Source organism: Aquarana catesbeiana, linkage group LG12, assembly GCF_042186555.1.
Source record: "Aquarana catesbeiana isolate 2022-GZ linkage group LG12, ASM4218655v1, whole genome shotgun sequence".
Classification (NCBI taxonomy): Eukaryota; Metazoa; Chordata; class Amphibia; order Anura; family Ranidae; genus Aquarana; species Aquarana catesbeiana.
The window spans coordinates 54,000,231-54,024,409 of NC_133335.1; the positions used below are offsets into that span (position 1 = coordinate 54,000,231).

At 44.8% G+C, this 24,179-nt stretch overlaps 1 protein-coding gene across 1 annotated transcript; it reads left to right on the forward strand.

Moving 5' to 3' along the window:
• The first annotated feature begins 1,528 nt into the window (after window positions 1-1,528).
• Window positions 1,529-23,584, forward strand: PHB1 (prohibitin 1). Its single transcript, XM_073607812.1, has 7 exons — window positions 1,529-1,682; window positions 7,964-8,066; window positions 13,418-13,579; window positions 13,670-13,812; window positions 14,949-15,065; window positions 17,187-17,282; window positions 22,469-23,584. Exons 2-7 carry the CDS (start codon window positions 7,979-7,981, stop codon window positions 22,679-22,681), a joined length of 819 nt encoding a protein of 272 aa, XP_073463913.1. The 5' UTR covers window positions 1,529-1,682; window positions 7,964-7,978; the 3' UTR covers window positions 22,682-23,584.
• The last annotated feature ends 595 nt before the right edge of the window (window positions 23,585-24,179 follow it).

Genomic DNA, 24,179 nt, shown 5'->3' on the forward strand with positions numbered 1-24,179 from the left:
TTAAATGCCATAAATCTATCCCATATTTTGTAGACGCTAGAACTTTTGCGCAAACCAATCAATATACGCTTATTGCGATTTTTTTTACCAAAAATATGTAGAAGAAAAGGTATCGGCCAAAACTGAGGAAAAAATGTGTTTTTAAAAAAAAAAATTGGGATATTTATTATAGCAAAAAGTAAAAAATATTGTGTTTTTTTCAAAATTGTCGCTCTTCCTTTGTTTATAGCGCAAAAAATAAAAACCGCAGAGGCGATCAAATACCACCAAAAAAAAGCTCTATTTGTGGTGAAAAAAGGACGTCAATTTTTTTTGGGTACCACGTCGCACGACCGCGCAATTGACGTTTAAAGTGCGACAGCGCTGAAAACTAAAAATTGGCCTGGGAAGGAAGGGGGTGAAATTGCCCTGTATTGAACCGGTTAAAGTCAGCAGCTACAGTGTTTGTAGCTGCTGACGTTTAATTTTTTTTTTTTCAGGGACGGAATCTCACTTTAAAGGGGTTGTAAACCTTTGTGTTTTTTCACCCTAATGCATCCTATGTATAAAGGTGAAAAATCACCTGGCAGTGACCGGCCCCCCAGCCCCCCCCCCCCGTGCTACCTACTTGAGCCCTGGAATTTCACACGCCGGAGATGCGCTCTGCCTGTGCCCGGGGTCCCGGCTCTTGATTGGAAAGATTGATAGCAGTGCAGCCATTGGCTCCCGCACCTGTCAATCAAATCCAATGACACTGGCGCTGGTGGGCGGGGCCGAGTCCAGCATTCGTGTCTATGGATGCAAATGCTGGACTCGGGAGCGCGCCCACTAGGGGGGTATCTGATGTGGGGAGGAGCCGCGAGAGCCACTGAGGGACCCCAGAAGACGAGGATCGGGGCCACTCTGTGCAAAACGAGCTGCACAGTGGAGGTAATTATGACATGTTTGTTATTTAAAAAAAAAAAAAAACGAGCCTTTACAATCACTTTAAGGAGGCATCAGCTGGCTTCCCCGCCCCCTCCTTAGCAACCAATTATATTCAGTGTTTTTAAAGGGGAAATTAAAAAAAAGCAAAACACATAAAAACACATTTGCTGTTTTTGGTGCGAGTTCATTGAAGTCTATTACACGCAAAACGCAATCTGCTGTGGGTAAAAAAAATGAAGGATTTCCTTCACTTTGAGATATCCTCTCACTTCCTGTTGTGCCCCCAGAGCAGGAAGTGAAGGGAAATATCCCCAATGGGGACACAGCGAACAAAACGTTTGGGAAATGTAACTATTTCCACCCCTAAACAAAGGCTGTGCTTTAGCTCTATTTGTTAAGTGGCATTTTGAGAAGCAGTCCAGCACGGACTATTTAGCAAGGACTGTAATTCTACCACGTGACATTCTCCCGGCTCCTCCTCTCCAGGAACGATTTACAACACATTGCACTTTTCTCTACTCCCTCCTGTCATCACGCGCCCGCAGCGACTTTTTTGGCCCTTCCACCAATCAGCTCACGCCGCTCGCCCTGCAGGTGTATGGGAATTGTAGTCTTTGCTTGCGTGAGCTGAAGCGTAGGAAGGGAGTGGAGAACTACACCTCCCAGAATGCTGCGGGGCGGCGGGCGGGCGGAGAGGAGGTCGCTTAATGAAGGACGCGGGTCACGCATGCGCAGTGCGGGATTTCGGCTCATGTGGAGGTCAGAGCAGTGAGGAGGTGAGTGCAGGGCTGGGGGAGGCCGGGGACACTGGAGAGGAGGTCTGTGTGTGGGTGAGGGGTACACATACATTGGGTGAAGAGGTATTAAAGGGAACCTGTCTGTTCTCCCAGCTAGGGCAGTGTGACAGGTCCTCTTCATATCCCACATGTAATCTCTATGTGGGTGCTTACAGGGGGGTTACTGACCTCTACCCTACCCACCATCATCAGGGGGGTACTGACCCCTACCCACCATCATCATCATCAGGGGGTACTGACCCCTACCCACCATCATCATCATCAGGGGGTACTGACCCCTACCCACCATCATCATTAGGGGGGTACTGACCCCTACCCACCATCATCATTAGGGGGGTACTGACCCCTCCCCACCATCATCATCAAGGGGCACTGACCCCTACCCACCAACATCATCAGAGGGGGGTACTGACCCCTACCCACCATCATCATTAGGGGGGTACTGACCCCTACCCACCATCATCATTAGGGGGGTACTGATCCCTACCCACCATCATCATTAGGGGGGTACTGACCCCTTCCCACCATCATCATTAGGGGGGTACTGACCCCTACCCACCATCATCATTAGGGGGGTACTGACCCCTACCCACCATCATCATTAGGGGGGTACTGATCCCTACCCACCATCATCATTAGGGGGGTACTGATCCCTACCCACCATCATCATTAGGGGGGTACTGATCCCTACCCACCATCATCATTAGGGGGGTACTGACCCCTACCCACCATCATCATCATCAGGGGGTACTGACCCCTACCCACCATCATCATTTGGGGGGTACTGACCCCTACCCACCATCATCATTAGGGGGGTACTGACCCCTACCCACCAACATCATCAGAGGGGGGTACTGACCCCTACCCACCAACATCATTAGGGGGGTACTGACCCCTACCCACCATCATCATTAGGGGGGTACTGATCCCTACCCACCATCATCATTAGGGGGGTACTGATCCCTACCCACCATCATCATTAGGGGGGTACTGACCCCTTCCCACCATCATCATTAGGGGGGTACTGACCCCTACCCACCATCATCATTAGGGGGGTACTGACCCCTACCCACCATCATCATTAGGGGGGTACTGACCCCTACCCACCATCATCATTAGGGGGGTACTGACCCCTACCCACCATCATCATCATCAGGGGGTACTGACCCCTACCCACCATCATCATCATTAGGGGGGTACTGACCCCTACCCACCATCATCATTAGGGGGGTACTGATCCCTACCCACCATCATCATCAAGGGGTACTGACCCCTACCCACCAACATCATCAGAGGGGGGTACTGACCCCTCCCCACCATCATCATCAGGGGGGTATGTCATTATTACTAGCCCCGCCCCTCCGGGGAAAGCGCTCCGAGCGTATTTTTAAAATGACTTTATTTTAATGAATGTTGTATGACAATAGATGCTGTGCCCCCGCTGTATGCGCTTTTAAAAAACAATGTCACTTTATACCGAATTTCGCCATAGTAGTACGATCATGTGACTCCCGGCCCGTCCAGCCCCTCTTCGCTCCCCTGAGTCCTGACGTCAGCGGGGATTTCTCAGTCCCGCCAGCCTCTCTTCTGATACGATAACTATAGTCAGCGGGCGGGACTGAGAATTCCCCACTGACGTCAGGACTCAGGAGACACGTGAGAGGAGAGGAGAGCGGAGAGGGGCGGGACGGGACGAGCCGGGAGTCACACGATCGTACTACGGCGAAATTCGGTATGAGGTGACATTGTTTTTTAAAAGCACATACAGCGGGGGCACAGCATCCATTGTAATATAACATTAATTAAAAGAAAGTAATTGTGGGGGGTTAGTGATGGCTGCATTTAATGGACACAGGTGGCTGCGTTTGACGGGCACAGTGAGGCTGCATTTGATGGGGGAGGTTCAGTATTTTTCAGTTTGAGGTGGAGGAACTTAACTGGCCTGCACAAAGTCCTGACCTCAACCTGATAGAACAATTTTGGGATGAATTAGAGTGGAGACTGTGAGCCAGGCCTTCTTGTCCAACATCAGTGCCTGGCCTTACAAATGCGCTTCTCGAAGAATGGTCAAACATTCCCATAGACACACTCCTAAACCTTGTGGACAGCCTTCCCAGAAGAGTTGAAGCTGTTATGGACATAAGGTGGGGGGGTTAAGAGGTAACATTAGGGCTGCAACTAACGATTATTTTCATAATCGATTAATCGGCCGATTATTTTTTCGATTAATCGGATAAAATCATAAAAAAAATCGTAATGTGCCATTTTTTCTATTCCTCCCGGGAACACCAATGATGGAGTGCTATTCCTCCCGGGGACACCAATGACGGGGCGCTATTCCTCCCGGGGACACCAATGACGGGGCGCTATTCCTCCCGGGGACACCAGTGACGGGGCGCTATTCCTCCCGGGGACACCAGTGACGGGGCGCTATTCCTCCCGGGGACACCAGTGACGGGGCGCTATTCCTCCCGGGGACACCAGTGACGGGGCGCTATTCCTCCCGGGGACACCAGTGACGGGGCGCTATTCCTCCCGGGGACACCAGTGACGGGGCGCTATTCCTCCCGGGGACACCAGTGACGGGGCGCTATTCCTCCCGGGGACACCAGTGACGGGGCGCTATTCCTCCCGGGGACACCAGTGACGGGGCGCTATTCCTCCCGGGGACACCAGTGACGGGGCGCTATTCCTCCCGGGGACACCAGTGACGGGGCGCTATTCCTCCCGGGGACACCAGTGACGGGGCGCTATCCCCCCACCCCTCCCAGGAACACCAATGGGGCACTGTCTATTCTCCTCCCACCCAGGAAAACCAATGATGGAGCACTACTATTCCAGGCAACCACCCCCGGAACACCAATGATGGGGCATTATCCCCCCGCCCCTCCCAGGAACACCAATGATGGGGCATTATCCCCCCGCCCCTCCCAGGAACACCAATGGGGCACTATCCCCCCCTCCCAGGAACACCAATGGGGCACTATGTCTATTCCCCTCCCTCCCAGGAAAACCAATGATGGGGCACTACTATTCCAGGCAGCCACCCCCGGAACACCAATGATGGGGCACTCCCCCCCCCCCCTCCCCAGTAATACTGTTAGGATGGTGCCCGGTCATAAAAATGTGCTGTTTTTACTGTGTTATTATTAGCTGCTACCTTTCACTATGAATGTGCAGCTCGGCTCTCCTCGCTTCTTGCCCTCGCCTCTCAGTTCCCTCGAGGCAGTGGGCAGGGCTGAGAAGATCAGTGGGGATGACGTCTACAAAGAGGAGGAGGAGAGGCGCGCCGCAGACGTGCCTGGTCACAAATGGCGGCGCCGAGGACACAGGAGGGAGGATTTATTCTCTGTTCCCTCGAGGCAGCGGGCGGGGCTGAGAAGATCAGGGGGGGGGTGACGTCAGCGAGGAGGAGGAGAGGCGCGCCGTGGACGTGCGGCGGCGCAGACGTGCCTGGTCACAAATGGCGGCGCCGAGGACACAGGAGGGAGGATTTAAACGGGCGGACAGACAGAAGGAAGGTGCGGACCAACTAATCGATAATGAAAATCGTTGACAACGATTTTCATTATCGATTATTATCGATAATATCGATTAATCGTTTCAGCCCTAGGTAACGTACAAAATTATTTTGACAGTGTTCCAATCCAGGCGGAACAACCCTACCCTGGTCAGATAATGTTCATGTAATTTGAAAAAAATTCACGAATCACTAATAAAATCACATTGTAATAAGACAATATTGTCACAAATTAAAAAGTGCTAATACATGAGCCCTACTATATCAAGACTAATACCAAAGACCAGGAGGAAAAATGGACTTGAAAAGAAAATGAGTTTCCCAAGGGTGACACCAAAGGTAATTGTAGCAAAGGTGTCTCCAGCTTTCAATTAACTGCAGCGATCTGCTGTTTTCTGTAATTGACCGATAAATGTCATTAAATATGCATTAGTTGAAGATGATTAAAATCCTATTGGCTGATTCAGTCAAGTTTGAAGCTGGATCAAGGGAAACAATGTAAACACCCAAAGGTAAAAATTTCCATTTGTGTTGTGTCAAATGTCCATAGTATAGGGGTTTATCAAAATGTATACGGTCTCATGTAGAGGACAATTGGACTGATATCACTACAGAGGAGGAATCATCAATAGCAGAATATGTAGCACTTGGCTCATCTGTTGGTTCCAAAGTATGAATCGTATCCACCGATAAACAAAGTCTTAAACCTGCTGCATACATCAAAACAGGAATGTAATTGAACAATATTGGCCTGTGTATGGGCATCTTACCCCGATTGTATATGTGCATATTTAATGACATATATCGGTCAATTACAGAAAACAGCAGATCTCTGCAGTTAATTGAAAGCTGGAGACACCTTTGCTACAATTACCTTTGGTGTCACCCTTGGGAAACTCATTTTCTTTTCAAGTCCATTTTTCCTCCTGGTCTTTGGTATTCGTCTTGATATAGTAGGGCTCATGTATTAGCACTTTTTAATTTGTGACAATATTGTCTTATTACAATGTGATTTTATTAGTGATTCATGAATTTTTTGCAAATTACATGAACATTATCTGACCAGGGTAGGGTTGTTCCGCCTGGATTGGAACACTGTCAATAATTTTGTACTTCACCAATAAAGCTTCTATTCATTAATTCATATACTAGGGGTGCAACGGATCAGGAGTCACGGTTCGGATCATTTTCGGATCAACAAAAAAAAATCTCCCCCACTGTAATATCCACAATCTCCCCCACTGTAATAATATATTGGCAGGGTATTGTCAGGGCATTGCAGGGTATTGTCAGGGCATTGCAGAGTATTGTCAGGGCATTGCAGGGTATTGTCAGGGCATTGCAGGGTATTGTCAGGGCATTGCAGAGTATTGTCAGGGCATTGCAGAGTATTGTCAGGGCATTGCAGAGTATTGTCGGGGGGGAGAAAGGAACCGGCGTCATGACCTTTTTTTGTTACAAGTGAACGCTCCGTCATTTGACAGAGCGATCACGTGGTAAACGGCCGCCGGGTGTACCAAGATGGCCGCTGCTCCGGAGCTAGGCCGAAGCCGCGGCCTTTCCTATGTCCGAGGCCACAGAGCGCTCCGCGGATCGCGGGTGTCCCGATCCGCAGAGGTTGATCTGTAGGGATCAGTGACAATCCGTTGCACCCCTATCATATACCGTGGCTGATCTCCCTTGATTGTTTCTTAGGGTTACCTCTTAACCCTCCCCCCCCCCCCCTTATGTTCTAGGCTGCACGCTTTCTGGGAGATATACCACCCTAATGGCGAATCGGTGGGTCAGTTTACCTCTATGGTTCACTAACCAATAATGTAGGATTCCTTTTTTGCCTTTTACAGTGAGTTGAAGCTGTTATAGCTGCAAAGGGTGGGCCAACTCAATATTGAACCCTACGGACAAAACACTGGGATGCCATTAAAGTTCATGTGTGTGTAAAGGCAGGCATCCCAATACTTTTGGTAATATAGTGTGTATGTATAGACCTTCGGGAAGCGTATGTATATATCTCTATATCTATATATATATATATATATATATATATATATATATATATATATATATATATATATATATATATATATCTCTCTATCTCTCTATCTCTCTATCTCTCTATCTCTCTATCTCTCTATCTCTCTATCTCTCTATCTCTCTATCTCTCTATCTCTCTATCTCTCTATCTCTCTATCTCTCTATCTCTCTATATATATATATATATATATATATATATCCTACGAAAGTGGAATTGCCCTTTGAAACGACGCTCCAACAAAAAATTAAGTTATAAATACTGGTAGCTGCTGACTTTTACTATTCGGGCACTTACCTGTCCAGGGGTCCCGCGATGTCCTCTTGAATCGGCTCTCGAGTGCTGGTGCCACCATCTTGGGTGAGGGATACCGTCTGTAAAGCCCCAAGGTTTCCTACTGCGCATGCGTGAATCGCGTTGAGCTTTCTCAGTGGGCCGGCTGTGGCGAGGGCCGAACTTCTGTCTGAGTTTGCTGTGGTGACTTCAGCACAAAGTGGGGGCGAGTTACTGTCAAAATCAGGGTACCCCCCCGCCCTCCAAATGTGGTACCGGAGTGGGGGAGGAGGCAGACAAGTGGAGCTCCACTTTAACTTCAGTGTTTCTCTTGTAGGTGTAAAAAGTACAGAAACTATTCACATTATTGCCAGTAATACAGATCACTAGAAGCCCTATCTAGGATTAATAATAGTTTTTGTTCTTTTAATACAGGACCGGTGGTAAACAATGGCAGGAAAAATATTTGAGTCGATTGGAAAGGTTGGACTGGGGCTAGCACTGGCTGGAGGTGTTGTAAAATCAGCCCTATTTAATGGTGAGTGAAACATATATCACTTATAAACAGCTTCTTTATCTTAAGACCCCTTTCACACCCTTTTACCATCTGAAAGTCGCACAACTTGAAGCAATGCCTGTGTAATCTTCAGGTCTGTGGACCTCAAGTCGCATCAAAGTAGTGCAGAAACTACTTTAAAGTCCCACATATGAACGGTACTCATTGGAAATTATGGGGTACAACTTGTCATGCGACTTTGCAGTCCCAAGTGTGAAAGGGGTCTAAAATATTAGTCTCTTTTTTTTTTTTTTTTCTGTTTGACGCACGCAATGTGGCTTGGCCCCGGCTCTGTTCCCTCCCGCTGCTTTTACTGAGTCCTTTAACCACTTGCCGACTGGCTCACACCGATATACGTTGGCAAAATGGTACGGGTGCGCAAAACGACATACCTGTACGCCGCTGCGTCATGCGTGGCTAGCGGGCGCGCGTGCACGCTCCCGCGGACTCGATGTCAGCCTGTGTCCTGCCTCTCCGTGCCATGATTGCGGAACGGGGAGATGCCTATGAAAAACAAGGCATTTCCCTGTTCTGCCTAGCAACATGACCGGGATCTACTGCTCCTAGGGATTTACTGCTCCCAGCCTCAGTGGCTGTGATTGACAGCAGCAGGAGCCAATGGCTGTGCCTGAGCCAACGAGGATATGAGAGAGCCTCTGCTTTTGTGCACATAGCTGGTTCCAGATCAGGCTCAAGTATGTGTAAGGGGATCCCGGGTAGCTGCATACTGAAGGTTTTTTACCTTAAAGCAGAAAATGCATCATGGTAAACATCCGTCTGCCATTACAATCACTTTACCACTTCAATACCAGACACTCCCCCCCCCCCCCTTCCTGCCCAGGCCAATTTTCAGCTTTCAGCGCTGTCACACTTTGAATGACAATTGCGCGGTCATGCAACATTGTACCCAAATTACATTTATTTCACACAAATAGAGCTTTCTTTTGGTGGTATTTAATTACCACTGGGTTTTTTTTTTTTTTTTTGCTGAAAAAGACAGAAAATGTTGAAGCAAAAAAAAAAAAAGTTTTTTTTCTTAGTTTGTCAGAAAATTTTGTAAATAAGTAATTTTTCTCCTTCACTGATGAGGTGTCACTAATGGGCACTGTTGGGGCTGCAATGTAATCCGGGCACTGATGATCAGGGCCCGGATTACCTGTACAGTCTCCCCTGCGAAGAGATGCTGCTGATCGGCTCTCCTTGCCACACACACTGTCAGTCTGAGGTGAGGAGAGCTGATAAACTGCACTTCTGCATTTACATGTGATCAGCTGTGATTGGATGGTGCATAATCGGCTCTTTACCAAGATTGGGTTTCCTAGGAAACGGCACAATCGCTGCACTCTGCGCGAGAGAGCAGAAAATGACATGTCATATGACGTCGCCCCAGAACAACAGGGATCCCACCCGCCGTCATTTACCTATATGATGGGCAGGAGGAGGTTAAAGGAGATTTCCACTTTATCTGTAGGTTTGTTCAATCCCATCCAGTACAACTTCACAATAGATGCACATTTCCCCACGGTTATCCCTTTAACCACTTGCTGACCATCTCTATAGCAGTTGTACTGCTACAGGGCGGCATCTGTGTGCCACATCGCTTATATATATGTATGTGATCTTGCACTTCTGCCTGCAGGGGGAGTGTGCACACCGCCCACTTACTCACAGCTGAAGCCAATCTGCGGGTGCTGGGCACTCGATCATTGGGCAGAGATTCAGAATGGAGCTCTGCCTATGTAAACAAGGCAGAGTTCCGTTCTGACAGGGGGGGATGAATTTTGTGATCCTGTAATAAAAGTAAACACAAACACCGGCTAGGCACACATTTAAAATGATTGTAAAGTCAAGTCTAAAAATAATAAATAAACCACCTCTGTGCAGTTGGTTTTGCACAGAGCAGCCCTCCAGATCCTCCTCTTCTCTGCTCCCGGCCCCCTCCCTCCTATCGAGTGCCCCCCCGTAGCCAGCAGATTGCTATGGGGGCACCCGAGCCGAGTCACAGCTCTGTGTATCCATTCAGACATGGAGACCTGACCCCGCCCCCTCTCTCCCCTGGTTGGCTAACTGACCTTGACAGCCAATGGTGCCACTGCTGTGTCTCAGCCAATCAAGAGGATATTCCCAGATGGCTAAGACACTCATGGACATCACTGGAGAGAGATGGGGCTCAGGTAAGTAATGGGGGGGGGGTCTGCTGGGGAGGCTGCTGCACACAGGGTTTTTTTTATCTTAATTAAGATTAAAAAACCTTCTGCCTTTTACAACTCTTTTAACCCTTTAATCACCCTAGATGTTTAACCCCTTCCCAGCCAGTGTCATTAGTACAGCGACATTGCATATTTTTAGCACAGATCACTGTATTAGTTTCACTGGTCCCCACAAAGTGGCAGTGTCCGATTGTCCGCCGCAATATCACAGTCCCGCTATAAGTTGCTGATCGCCGCCATTACTAGTATAAAAAATAATTAATGAATAATCCATAATACAGTATCTCACAAAAGTGAGTACACCCCTCGCATTTTTGTAAATATTTTCTTCTATCTTTTCATGTGACAACACTGAAGAAATGACACTTTGCTACAATATAAAGTAGTGAGTGTACAGCTTGTATAACAGTGTATATTTGCTGTCCCCTCAAAATAACTCAACACACAGCCATTAATGTCTAAACCACTGCCAACAAAAGTGAGTACACCCCTAAGTGAAAATGTCCAAATTGGGCCCAAAGTGTCCATTTTGTGTGGCCACCATTATTTTCCAGCACTGCCTTAACCCTCTTGGGCATGGAGTTAAATGAAACCTGGAGTTCAGTTTTAAAGTGTAGCTGCAATTGCATAAAAACTCCCTATGTCCTCTCTTCCCCACCCGCTATGTAGTAGGCAAAAAAAATCAGCCCGCAGATGCATGATGGATCTCAAATGTGCCAGGCAGTGTTTGCTTTCGGTTCTCGGCTTGGCTAGGTTTGGCTCTTGTGCTGCACAGACACGTATATACACTCCATGAATGGGAGAGCCGAGTCGGGAAGGGAGAGGAAGTCTCCCCAGTGTAGACGCAGTAATAGAATAGTTCTGGCTGTGGTCTCATCTTGAGACCTTGGGTTGAGTCAAGATGTTATAGCAAGACATTACATCTAAACATCCCGAAACACAATATCTCGTGGCTTGTAACCTTGGCATTGGGATATGAGTGCAATGTGGAAACAAAAGTCAAGTGATTCCTTTTTTATTTATTTTTTTTTTAGGAGTTTTACTTGAGTAGAGCATATTCATTTTCAAAGTGAATCTTGCACGTCTTGGTGAATGGGGTAGAACAGTGGCCTCCAAACTGCAGCCCTTTGCTTGCCTTTATCCGGCCCTTGGCACTATTCCTGCCACTGACACAACAACAATGAAGCATAATTCCTGCCACTGTCACCATTGATGGAACACTCTTCCTCCCACTGACACCAGTGAGGGGGCATTGGTACCGACGCCAGGACATTTTCTACTCTCACTGACCAGAGTCCAGCCCCTCTAAAGTCTTAAGGATAGTAAACTGGCCCTTTGTTTTACCCCAAACAAAGTAAAATTTCACTTTGCGAATGTGTTCGTGTTCAAGATAAATACAAATAATAAAAAAGAACTGGCTTTTTGCTCACCCACGATTGCATGAAAAAAATGCTAATTGAAGAGCTCCAGGTCTGACTCTGCAGGGGCTGTACATTTGCAGAGAGACCACCGCTTCCCCATAGGGAAGCATGGTTGCAGGAAATAGACTTTCTACTGTTTTAATGCACCTAGAATGTATTCAGCGGATTTAAAGTGTTACCAAAGGCATTTTTTTTTAAATTGAAATAATAAACATGTTATACTCACCTGCTCTGTGCAATGATTTTGCAGAGTGGCCCCCAACCTTCTCTTCTGGGGTCCCCCACTGGCGATCTTGGCTTTTCCACTTCACTGTGTGCCTTCATAGCAAGCTTGCCACATGGACACACAGTGCGTGCTCGCTTCAGAACTGTGATGTGATAACTGATGACATGGGCAGCACCATGGCAACTGCAGATCAAACAGAGGCTAAGATGGCAGCTTCCTTGTAAAAAATAGGAGGGTTTTGTTTCCCTTTAAGCACTTGCCGACCGCAATATACACACACACACGTTGCGGTCTGCAAGTGGTTGAAGATGTCAGCCATAACCCTGTTATTGTTTTTTTTTTCCCAGCAGGCGGCTGCCTTTCTCATGAAACTGATCCGGTGTTTCTCAGGCTTGCCGTGTTCGCCTGAGAAACGATCCGAGGGCATGGCCACCTGCTCCCATAGGCGATCAGAGTTGGCACTGTTTGATCGAATCTATGGCCTTGGGAGGACCAGAGCAATGTCATGACATCACTTCTGGTCCAGGCTGGAAGGAAAAAAAAAAATATATATATATATATAATTTTTTTCTGGATCTTTTGCTTGTAAAGAAGAGATTTGGGGTCTTTTTTTGACCCCAGATTTCTCCATAAAGAAGACCTGTCGTCCCTTATTTCTATTACAACGGATGTTTACATTCCTTGTACTGTAATAGGAATAAAAGTGATTAAAAACAATTAAAGGAACAGTGTAAAAAAAAATGTAAACTATAAAAAAAAAAATTAAAGCGCCCCATCACTCCATGCTCTTGCACAGAAGCAAGCGCATACATAAGTCGTTCACGCATATGTAAACGGTATTTAAACCACACGTGAGGTATCGCCATGAAGGTTAAAGTGGGCACTAGACCTCCTCTGTAACTCCAAACAGGTAATCTGTAAGGATGTTTAAAGCGTCGCCTATTGAGATTTTAAAGGTCGTATTCCACGAGTGTGTGCACAATTTTAAAGTGTGGCATGTTGGGTATCTATTTACTTAGCATAACATCAACTTTCACATTTTCCCTATTGCATTTTTTTTTTTTTTTATTCAATAAAGTGTATTTTTTTTTTTTTTTTTTTTTTTTAATTATGTTTGCAAAACTGCTGCGCAAATACGGTGTGACCTAAAACATTGCAACAGTCTTTATTTTATTACCTAGGGTCTCTGCTAAATTAAAAAAAAAAAAAAAAATGTATTATAATTAAGGGTTAGAAGTAATTTTCTAGCAACAAATACTGATTTAAACTTGTAAACAAAAAGTGTCCTAAAAAGCTTGGTCAGCAAGTGGATAAGCTTATATTCATACAGTTAATCCTTCAGCTAATCGGGTTGAATTTTCCTTTCAATATTTGTGTTATCACCAGTCTATTCTGTGATTCCAGTCTCTGTTTCTCATCCGGCTTCACATGTTTGGTTTTCATGGTGTGTATTATTTTGTCTTTTCTATTCACTAGTGGATGCTGGCCACCGCGCTGTCATATTTGATCGATTCCGAGGGGTTCAAGAAACTGTAGTAGATGAAGGAACACATTTCCTCATCCCCTGGGTGCAGAAACCAATCCTCTTTGATTGTCGGTCCCGCCCCCGCAACGTCCCTGTGATTACAGGGAGCAAAGGTAGGCATTGAGCGTAAAAGAAGTAATAATGCTAGAAAATGAAGTCCTATGCTTTACCAGATACAAACCACTGTTGCCATTTCTCCCCAGATCTGCAGAATGTTAACATCACTCTGCGTATTCTCTACCGGCCGTTTGCCAATCAGCTGCCGAGAATCTACACAAGCATTGGCGAGGACTACGATGAAAGAGTTTTACCTTCCATTACTACTGAGATTCTTAAATCGGTGGTGGTGAGTTTGAATAGCATCCTCCAACTAGATCCATAGAGAAGTCGGTTTCACTTTGTCTGATCTGATAGTTTCAATATTCCAATCGTCCGTGCCATGCATTGCAGCTGCAGCACACAAGTTTTTTCACCTTAATGTATAGAATGCATTAAAGGATAAGTTCACCTTTCATTTCATGTTGCACCCATATTCGGGATGTAACATGTTATGAATGCACCTCCCGCTACCCACTATGACAGCTAGCGGAGCAAGCCGATACAGTTACAAATCTACAGGGGACATGCATGGCATCAGTGATCTGCTGATTGCTGGTGCAATGGTTTATAGGCTCCAGAAACAAAAAAATAATGCACATTTTGTTAACCTGCAAAAAAAAAAAATTTTTGTCAAAATGTGAACTTACCCTTTTAAGGTGAAAAATCTTAGGGCTTTAGAACCACTTGAAACCTGCACCTACCCCCATTTTAACTCCTATTCTTACTATCCTTTGAAAGGAAGATGTGCATATTTGCCTATTCTGAGGGCGCTCCAGTCTGGTCACGTGATCAGCTCCCAGTGGCGGCTTCAGGGGAGAGGAGGGACCGCTGACAACAGATGCCCCACAGTAAACCTATTGGTGATGTTACTGCTCAGGCATTTTAGCTGTTGTTGGCGATCTTTCTTCTCCCCCGAAGCCAGACACTGGGAAGATCACATGACCAGATCAGAGCGCCCTATTGGCCTATGGAGCGTCAGTTGTCTCTCCTGTGAAGCTGGCACTGGGAGCCGATCATAGTATTGGATCAGAGCGCCGGGGTAGTGTTGGAATAGGAGTTTGAGGGGGGGGGGGGGCAGGTTTAAGCATAGTTAGGACAAATCTGGACTGAATAACCCCAAGATGGTTTGTAGAGCATCATTATTAGGGGGGCACATTTGGAATAGCAGCTGGGTATTTGAGTCATAGTTATTCAATCACTCTTATTAATTTAATTAATTTGTTCGGGTGTTTTATACGTTTTATATTAAGCTAAAGATAGAAGCTGATTAGATTTGTAGCCAGTTACATTTTGTCTACATTCTCCACTCCCTCCTTCTTTTTTTTTTTTTTTTTCCCTCCTGTTCCTAATATGTTTTGTATTGATCTTCTGAATCTTTGACAGGCCAGGTTTGATGCTGGAGAGTTGATCACACAGAGAGAGCTGGTTTCTCGGCAGGTCAGTGAGGATCTCACAGAGAGAGCAGCTACCTTTGGGATTATCCTGGATGATGTGTCCCTGGTAAGTTCATTTTTGAACTGGTGCTGAATTGTGGAGGAAAGCAATCCAACAGCTAAATATGTACTGAACAGAAGTCAGGATTGGAAGAAGTTGTAGCAAACTGAGAATTTCCCAGGCTGCTGCCACTTTGCTTTGAATCAGCAAAGTGACAGTGTTCAACATTGAATCTGTACATTACTATCCATCACTATTATTATTATTATTATTATTATTATTATTATTATTATTATTATTATTATTATTATTTATTTTATTTTTTTTACCCAACCTGAAGGAGGTCCAACAGCACTTCCTTGGAAATTACAAGGCACTGTTGGGCCAACTGGTGTAAGCACAACCCCCTAGCAAGGGTTCTTTATTCTACTGTTTGATACACATGGTAGATTATTTGACCACAAAAATTAAATTGCACAGGTAATCATATTTTTATTTGCAGGTAAATATCTATAACTTCTGAGGGAGCACTCATCATCTTTAAATCTATGTGGAGATGCAGTAGAAGGGTTGACCCTCTTTTTATATTGAGAAAAGGGAGTGATTGGTAGACTGGGTGAGGGATAGGTGCGATTAGGAGCCAGTCAGGTGTTTGGCATCTAAATGTGCTGCCAGGTAGGGCTGGGAGATATTCTTAAAAAAAAAAAAAAAAAAAATCTGGGATTTTCTTAAAACTCAATTCACGATTCGAATCGAGGTGTGTGTGTGGTTTTTTTTTTTTTTTTGGACACCGCGCCGGTCGTGAGGAGCTGCGGGCAGCAGGTTTTTTTAGGCGAAACCGTGGCTTCGGCCTAGTTCGCGGCATCCAGCCTCCTCAGGACCAGCGCGGTGAAAAAAAAAAAATCTAAAAAAATCGATTTGCTTAAATTTTGAATCGATTTGACCTCTCAACTCGATTCAAGATTTAAATCGTTTTTTTTTTTTTTTTCCCCCAGCCCTACTGCCAGGTAACTCTGTCATCCTGGCTTTGTTCCCTAGTAAGTAGCTGACCTGGAAGAAGTGTGTAGTGTTTTGAACTGGTTGTTCTGTGTCAGTAACTTAATTTCCCACTTTATCTGATTGGAGAGCTGTAACATCTAAGCAATATGTATGGCCAGATACAGGGAGTCAACCTCATGCTGCCTGGTCCTGGGACATGAAGCTGGGCTTTACGATATCATGCTTGGCACTAGGTGCAGAGTTTTTATAACCCAAATGGTTTTCTCTTATACAGACTTGCTTAAAAACTGGAAATTCCTATTTGTTTGATCCCCTTGCTGTGTAACATGAAAAGAAGGATATTTAACAGACCAAAAATAACCAAATAAAAGATGTTTCATTGTTGGGGTTTATATACACTTTTAGACTTGCGTATGTATTGTGCCTTTTGAATAGTCATTACCAGGGCTTTTTTCAGAGGGGAACACAGTTCCGCCATCTCCAGCACTGAATGTATGTAATGGCAAGGGGTTCCTGGGTGTGCTGGAGGGTCTATTGATGCTGGAAGATTGTTGCTGCAGGGGATCTATTTTTGTGTGGTGGCCTATTGTTGATGGGGAGGCCTATTGTTGCCGGTGGGGGAGATTATGTTGCTTGGGGTAAATTGTTGCTCGAAGATATCTACTGTTGAGGGAGGGGTCTGTTGTTCCTGGCTGCTGGAGTGTCTATTGATGTTGGCTGCTGGGGATCTATTTTACCGCTTTTTCTTGTTATTACCAAATTCCATACAAATTACTTAGCACAACATAATGATACTTGGCTCTGTATTCTCTAAATGAGGTGGTGCTGGGAGGTGGGTAGGGGGTAATCCAAAGGATGATGCTCGGAGGTGGGTATGGGGCAGAGAAAAGAAGTGACTCGGGGGGGGGGGGGGGGGGGGTTGTTCCAGCACCTATTCTGAGGGGAAAAAAGCCCTGATTATTGCACAGAATTGCATAGAAGAGAACTGGCTTTATTATTGCTTAGAAGAGAAACCATACCTTGGTCTATACCTTTTTTATGTACACATAATGATGCTTCACCATGTATATCTCTTTGGCAGGATGAAGGTTTTCTCTGTTTGTAATTTTATTTGCTGTTTAGTAATTGAGAACTTCAGTGTGGTAACAGTTAAGTTGTTTTTTGGTTTTTTTTTGCTTTTTCCTATAGACACACTTGACGTTCGGAAAGGAGTTCACAGCAGCTGTTGAAGCTAAACAAGTAGCCCAGCAGGAAGCAGAAAGAGCCAGGTTTATCGTGGAGAAGGTAAAATGAACATATCCATAGGGGCTTGGTGCATAGATTTGGGTAGAACCCTTAGAGGGTCTGGTGAATTTGCGCTTGGCCCTTGCAGACCTCCACGGACACATATACTTTTATTTCACTCCCGTCCCATTCTGTTAAGCTGTCAGGAGTGAGGGCATGGTACTGTGTAAACTGAGTCATAGGAGTCCTAGCTTACAGAAGGCTATGAATCCCCCTGTGATGATTGGGCCAGCGCTGCCACATGGGTGAATCATGCCGCATGCCTCCATAATTGAAAATTGTAAAGCGGGAGGGGAGTAAAGCATAGCTGCTGGGGCCGTAAAGTAGTGTGTGTGTGTATATGTGTGTGTATATGTGTGTGTGTATATATATAGATATAGATATATATCTATATATGTGTGTGTGTGTGTGTATATATTTTTTTTTCAGATGGAACTTGGTGGAACTCAGTTCCACCACCTCTGGCTCAGGCTCTCTGTTTACCACTGTCGCCTACAGTGGAGGTACTAGGGCCGGCTGGGTGCTTTAGCTTAATACAGCAACAAGTAAGATATGTGGACGAGGGTGGAGCTTTTAAGGAAGGGGGGGTTGCATAGAGAGGTTTAGAGCTGACGATGGGTGAAAGTAGGATGCAGAGGTAAGCGGCTGAGGAAGAAGGCTGAACTCTTTGTAGTGCACCCCCAAACTCTGCACGTAATGCACTCCTGGTGTTTAAGACCCTCCCCTTTGGAAGAGGGAAAACTGTGCCATCTAAGAATAGCAGATTGGCACTTTAATGGACAGACGTTATAACAGCTCACATGTAGGTATTAAGATTGTGCTCATAAAGTAGGTAGTCCCCGCTGTGGCTGGCTGGATGGTAAACCTGCTGTGTGTGAGGCTGGATGGGTCCTGGGAAGTGCACCAGCGCTTCCACGATGACAGCCTGAGAGTCCTCGGTGGGCGGAGAAATCGGGTCGGCGTTCCGGCATTACTGGTGGTGGGTGTGGGTTTCGCATTCTGTGCCCTAGCTGGACTATATATAGTACTGATGAGAAAAAAAAGAAAGGAGCACAATAAAAACAATACTGAATATAATGATAGAAGTACTTACAGAGATGGATGTTTGGCTGGGGATGTGGATAAGACCTTAAGGTAGTAGGGGGTAATTTAGTAAGGGGTAGTTTTGTATCATGTGTGGAATTGAAAGAGATCTGTCTATCTGTGTGTATATATAGGTGGATAGATAGAGGTACAGTGCCTTGAAAAAGTATTCATATCCCTTAAAATTTTCCACATTTTGTCATGTTACAACCAAGAATGTAAATGTATTGTATTGGGATTTTATGTGCTAGACCAACACAAAGTGGCACATAATTGTGAAGTGAAAGGAAAGTGATAAATGGTTTTCAAAAGTTTTTTTTACAAATATCTGAAAAGTGTGGGGGGCATTTGTATTCAGCCCCCCTGAGTCAATACTTTTTAGAACCGCCTTTCACTGCAATTACAGCTGCAAGTCTTTTTGGGGATGTCTCTACCAGCTTTGCACATCTAGAGACTGACATTTTTGCCCATTCTTCTTTGAAAAATAGCTTAAGCTCTGTCAGATTGGATAGAGAGTGTCTGTGAACAGCAAATTTTTTGCCACAGATTCTCAATTGGATTTAGGTCTGGACTTTGACTGGGCCATGCTAACACTGTATGTTTAGGGTCGTTGTCCTACTGGAAGGTGAACCTCTGCCCCAGTCTCGAGTCGTTTGCAGACTCTAAGATTGCCCTGTATTTGGCTCCATCCACCTTCTCATCAACTCTTCCCTGTCCCTGCTGAAGATAAACATCTCCACAACATGATGATGCCACCACCATGTTTCACGGTGGGGATGGTGTGTTCAGTGTGATGTGCAGTGTTAGTTTTCCATCACACAGTGTTTTGCTTTTAGGCCAAAAAGTTTCATTTTGGTCTCATCTGAGCAGAGCACCTTCTTCCACATGTTTGCTGTGTCCTCCACATGGCTTCTCGCAAACTGCAAACAGGAATTCTCATGGGTTTCTTTAAACGATGACTTTCTTCTTGCCACTCTTCCATAAAGGCCAGATTTGTGGAGTGCACGACTAATAGTTGTCCTGTGGACAGATTCTCCCACCTGAGCTGTGGATCTCTGCAGCTCCTCCAGAGTTACCATGGGCCTCTTGGCTGCTTCTCTGATGAATGCTCTCCTTGCCCAGCCTGTCAGTTTAGGTGGACGGCCATGTCTTGGTAGGTTTGCAGTTGTGCCATACTCTTTCCACGTTCGGATGATGGATTGAACAGTGCTCTGTGAGATGTTCAAAGCTTGGGAAATTTTATTTTTATAACCTAACCCTGCTTTAAACTTCTTCACAACTTTATCCCTGACCCGTCTGGTGTGTTCCTTGGCCTTCATCATGCTGTTTGTTCACAAAAGTTCTCTAATAAACTGAATTCTGAAGTCTTCACAAAACAGCTGTTACATGAGATTAAATTACACATAGGTGAACTCTTCACTAATTAGGTGACTTCTGAAGACAGTTGGTTCCACTAGATTTTAGTTAGGGGTATCAGAGTAAAGGGGGCTGAATACAAATGCACACCACACTTTTCAGATATTTATTTGTAAAAAATGTTGAAAACCATTTATCATTTTCCTTCCACTTCACAATTATGTGCCACTTTGTGTTGGTCTATCACATAAAATCCCAATAAAATACATTTACGTTTTTGTTTGTATCATGACAAAATGTGGAAAATTTCAAGGGGTATGAATATTTTTTCAAGGCACTGCATACACATTTGATGGATAGGGTATATATAATCTATTATAATATCAATGGGTGGAAGCCCTGTATGTGTTTTGTTTAGGGAGAGGAGGGGCGGTGATACCCTCTAGCAACCCTAATGGGGCAGTAAGCACTGGGGGGAAAGGGGGGGTTCCTTTTTGGTGGTCCTCTGCCGGTGCTGTCTGCTCCTTCTTCTGAGTGCCCTGTTAGCAAGCTGTGTACTGTGATAGATGCACACAGTGTCTGTAAGCCACACCCCCTGCTCCCTCCTCACAGGAGTTTGGCTGAGAGCTGTGAGTTCAGGCAGTGGAGAAGCAGCTGGGGACAGCACTGGATAGGTGAGAGAGGCATCAGTCAGGTGTTTTAGGTGGTCAGTTATTAAGTTTTTTTTTTTTTTACCTCAATACAGTCTCTTGCATTAAAGTGGGAAGTCCATGCTAAAACTAAAATCCCTGCATCTATAGACACCCGCAATCTAACACTAACCCATCTAGCCCCGTAAAGAAAAAATTAGTATACATACCTTTTTCTAAAGCTGATCTGACCGGATCCTGCGCTGAGCTGTAAGCCTCTGCTTTGCTGTGGAGGTGGGTGCAGAGAACACGGAACTCTATGGGGGGCGTCCCTTCTCATTAATTTCACAGCCGTTGTCGGCTTTGTCCTCTGCACAGCTTCCGCCGTTGGAGTTCGGGTCGGAATGGCTTCAGAAAAGGTATGTATACTCATATTTTGCTTTACAGGGCTAGATAAGTAAGAGCCCTTTCACACTGGGGCGGTTTGCAGGCGCTATTGCGCTAATAATAGCGCCTGCAAACCAACCCGAAAGTGCCGCTACTTTCATTCCCCCGAGGGCTTTCACACTGGAGCGATGCGCTGGCAGGACGGTAAAAAAAGTCCTGCCAGCAGCATCTTCGGAGCGGTGTGTATACCGCTCCTGCCCATTGAAATCAATGGGACGGCGCGGCTATACCGCCGGCAAAGCGCCTCTGCAGAGGCGCTTTGCGGTGGTATTTAACCCTTTCTCGGCCGCTAGCACAGGGTAAAACCGCCCCGCTAGCGGCCACATACCGACGGTAAAACACCAATAATAATAGCTGCGTTTTACCGCCGACCCCGCCCCAGTGTGAAAGGGCTCTTAGTGTAAGATCGCAGGTGTCTATACATGCAGGGATTTTAGTTTTAGAATGGACTTTCACGTTAAGGTTAAAAAAAAAAAAAAAAAAAGTTTTTAGTCTTTATAGAACCACTTAAAGCAAACTTGTTGCTACACATTACCCACTTCAGCATATAACAATCATCATTTTTTGCTAGAAAATGTCTAACCTAAAGAATAAATTGGTGGGTTTTGCAATTTATTTATATATTTTTTTTAAGTTGCATGGTATTTTGCGCAGTGTTTATTCCAAATGCAATTTTTGGGAAGTTTTTTTTTTATTATTATTTTAATGCAAAAAAAGCTGACCACATAACCTTCTCTTTTGTAAAATATAAAAGATGTTACGCAAAGTAAATAGATACCAAACGTGTCATGCTTTAAAATTGTGCACACTTGTGCAGCGGCGACAAACTATGACATTTAACTATCCATAGGAGACTCTTTTAAAAGCCTTTACAGGTTACCACTTGAGATTTACGGAGGAGATCTGGTGCTAGGATTACTGCCTATGATCTGTCGTTCACTGTGATACCTGGGATGATCTCTGTTTGTGCGGGACCAACGCATGCGTATGCCTTAGTGCGGGAGCTATTTTATTTTTTTATCACTTTTATTGCTGTCACAATGAATTTAAACATTCCTTGTGAGAGAGATCTGTGGTCAAAAAGACCCCAAATGCATCATCTGCACTTAAAAGCAATCTGCAATCAAAACGCCAAGATCTGTGTGTGGTGTGTTTTTTTTTTTTTTTTTTTTTTTTTTTTTTTTTTTTTTTTTTTTTTGTTAAATGGCGCCGATGACATCCGGGTAAACCAGAAGTGATGCCAGTTCATTTAACTGCACTGATTGCTCTTACAAGCGAGCTGACCACCGGCCCAAAAAAATTTAAAAAACGGTACCAGGGTGATTTCTGCAGCTGCAGGCATCATCCCGGTACAACCAATTGAAGTCAAGCGATGTACCGGTAAGTCGATTGGCGGCAAGTGGTTACATCACCTTTTTAAATACATACCTTTAGATCATCTTCAAAATCTTTTAAATTCATTCATTATTATTATTATTACTCATTGTATGGTAAGTACAGTGACCTTTTATTATTCCAGTGAAACTGTATTTGAGTGCATTTGGTTGGTTCACTTAGAAATATGCGTTCCCGTCTCAAGGCAAGGTTGTAAGACTCTACTGTGATCTTTGCCAAAGTCTTGCTCCTTCTAAATTCTATTGTCCTTTTTTTTTTTTTTTTTTTCTCTTTTAGGCTGAGCAACAGAAAAAGGCAGCCATCATATCTGCAGAAGGAGATTCTAAGGCTGCAGCACTCATTGCGGCAGCTCTGACTGACGCTGGCGACGGTCTAATCGAACTGCGCAAATTGGAAGCTGCCGAAGATATCGCATACCAAATGTCCCGCTCCCGTAACATCACGTACCTGCCCCCAGGACAGACCACACTACTGCAGCTGCCACAGTAACCGTGCAGGGCATAACCCCCCCCAATGTTTGTCCCCGTGTCCTCCAAAGGGCTTTGACAACGAAATATTTCTAGGTCCCCTTTTACCAGATCAGGAAGCAATGAAGATTTTTGCTTCTTGCATAATCCAGCAGAATACGGTGCAGCAGTCTGTAGTGACCTGTCTTAATCAGAAACTAGCATTCAATAGATTTGTGAACAGGTGATGGAAAGGATCAAATGAATTGGTTACTGCATACCTGTGCACTTCCATGGTAATGATTTGAGCCCTTCATAAAAGTAAAGTCACCTAGTTGTGGCTTGTTACAAATTCCCTAGATCAACAGACAACCCCAAATGGTGGAATGTATTGTGCAATCCATTGCATTGTATCTACATTCTCAGTTTTTAACAGCACTGTAAAATAGTGCCTGTAAGCACTTAAAATAATAGCTCAGATCTTATGGACTTACATTGGTTACAACCTAAAGTTAATTTCTCATGAAAAGGAGGAAGGAAGCTGCCTTGACTGATCCCCTTGTGAAAATGCTGGTAATGCTGATCCAGTGGCATCAGTCCCTTCGGAGTCTCTGATCTGGAACAAGTATACAGATCATGAGTTCTGTCTTCACTCTGGTTGCTTGTTCCAGGTCATTTACTCAGGTATGCACTCAGAAACGGACAGCGTTTTTCAGAAAGTGGGCTCAGCAAGAACAGTGTCCATGTTTCTCTTATGACCGCGGTAGTTCTTTTTTCACATATATTTAACACTTCCATAAGGATAGCCAATCTGTGCCTCTCCATACAAGATTCTTAACTGCATACCAAGTCCATGTCATTCCTAATAATTGGGGCTTTTTGGAGGGGGCCTGTGTTCACACTTTTGATTTGCATTCAGTCTTTTCATTAAAAAATATATCTGTATGATTGGTGTCCTAGCTTGTATTTTTTTTTTCTTTTCTCATGAGACAAGAATGTTTACTATTTTGCACATAAGGTTAACGTGTGTGTGTGTGTGTTAAACCTTTCATTTGTTCGCTTTTGGTCAATTACATATACCATTGAAAATGTTTCTATCTATTTGATTTAATGCAAAATAGTACTTGATCCTGCCAGAAATCTTGTGAGCTGATAACTTCCTGTGTATTCCTGCCTGTACTGACTCATCAGTTGCATTCCTTCCAGCTCTCTCTGTGGATTAAAGAACACCCCAACCTTATGTTATGGAGAGACAGAGGTGTTCTAAATTCCTGTTCTTGGGTGACAACACTGCTGTTCAATGGATACAGTGCAAGAGCGTTGTCACAATACCACAGAAAGTGTTACTTTCAGCAGGTGAATGTAAAGAATATAAGGCCGAAAAAAAAGAAATATTTTGTAGCCAGCAGATTGAACAACTTTTTAACCTGGCCATCACTGGCATCAATAGAAGGACTAGTGTCCCACCATTGGTGTCAGTAGGAGGAATAGAGCCCCATTACTGGTGTGGGTAGGAGGAATAATGACCCATCACTGAAATC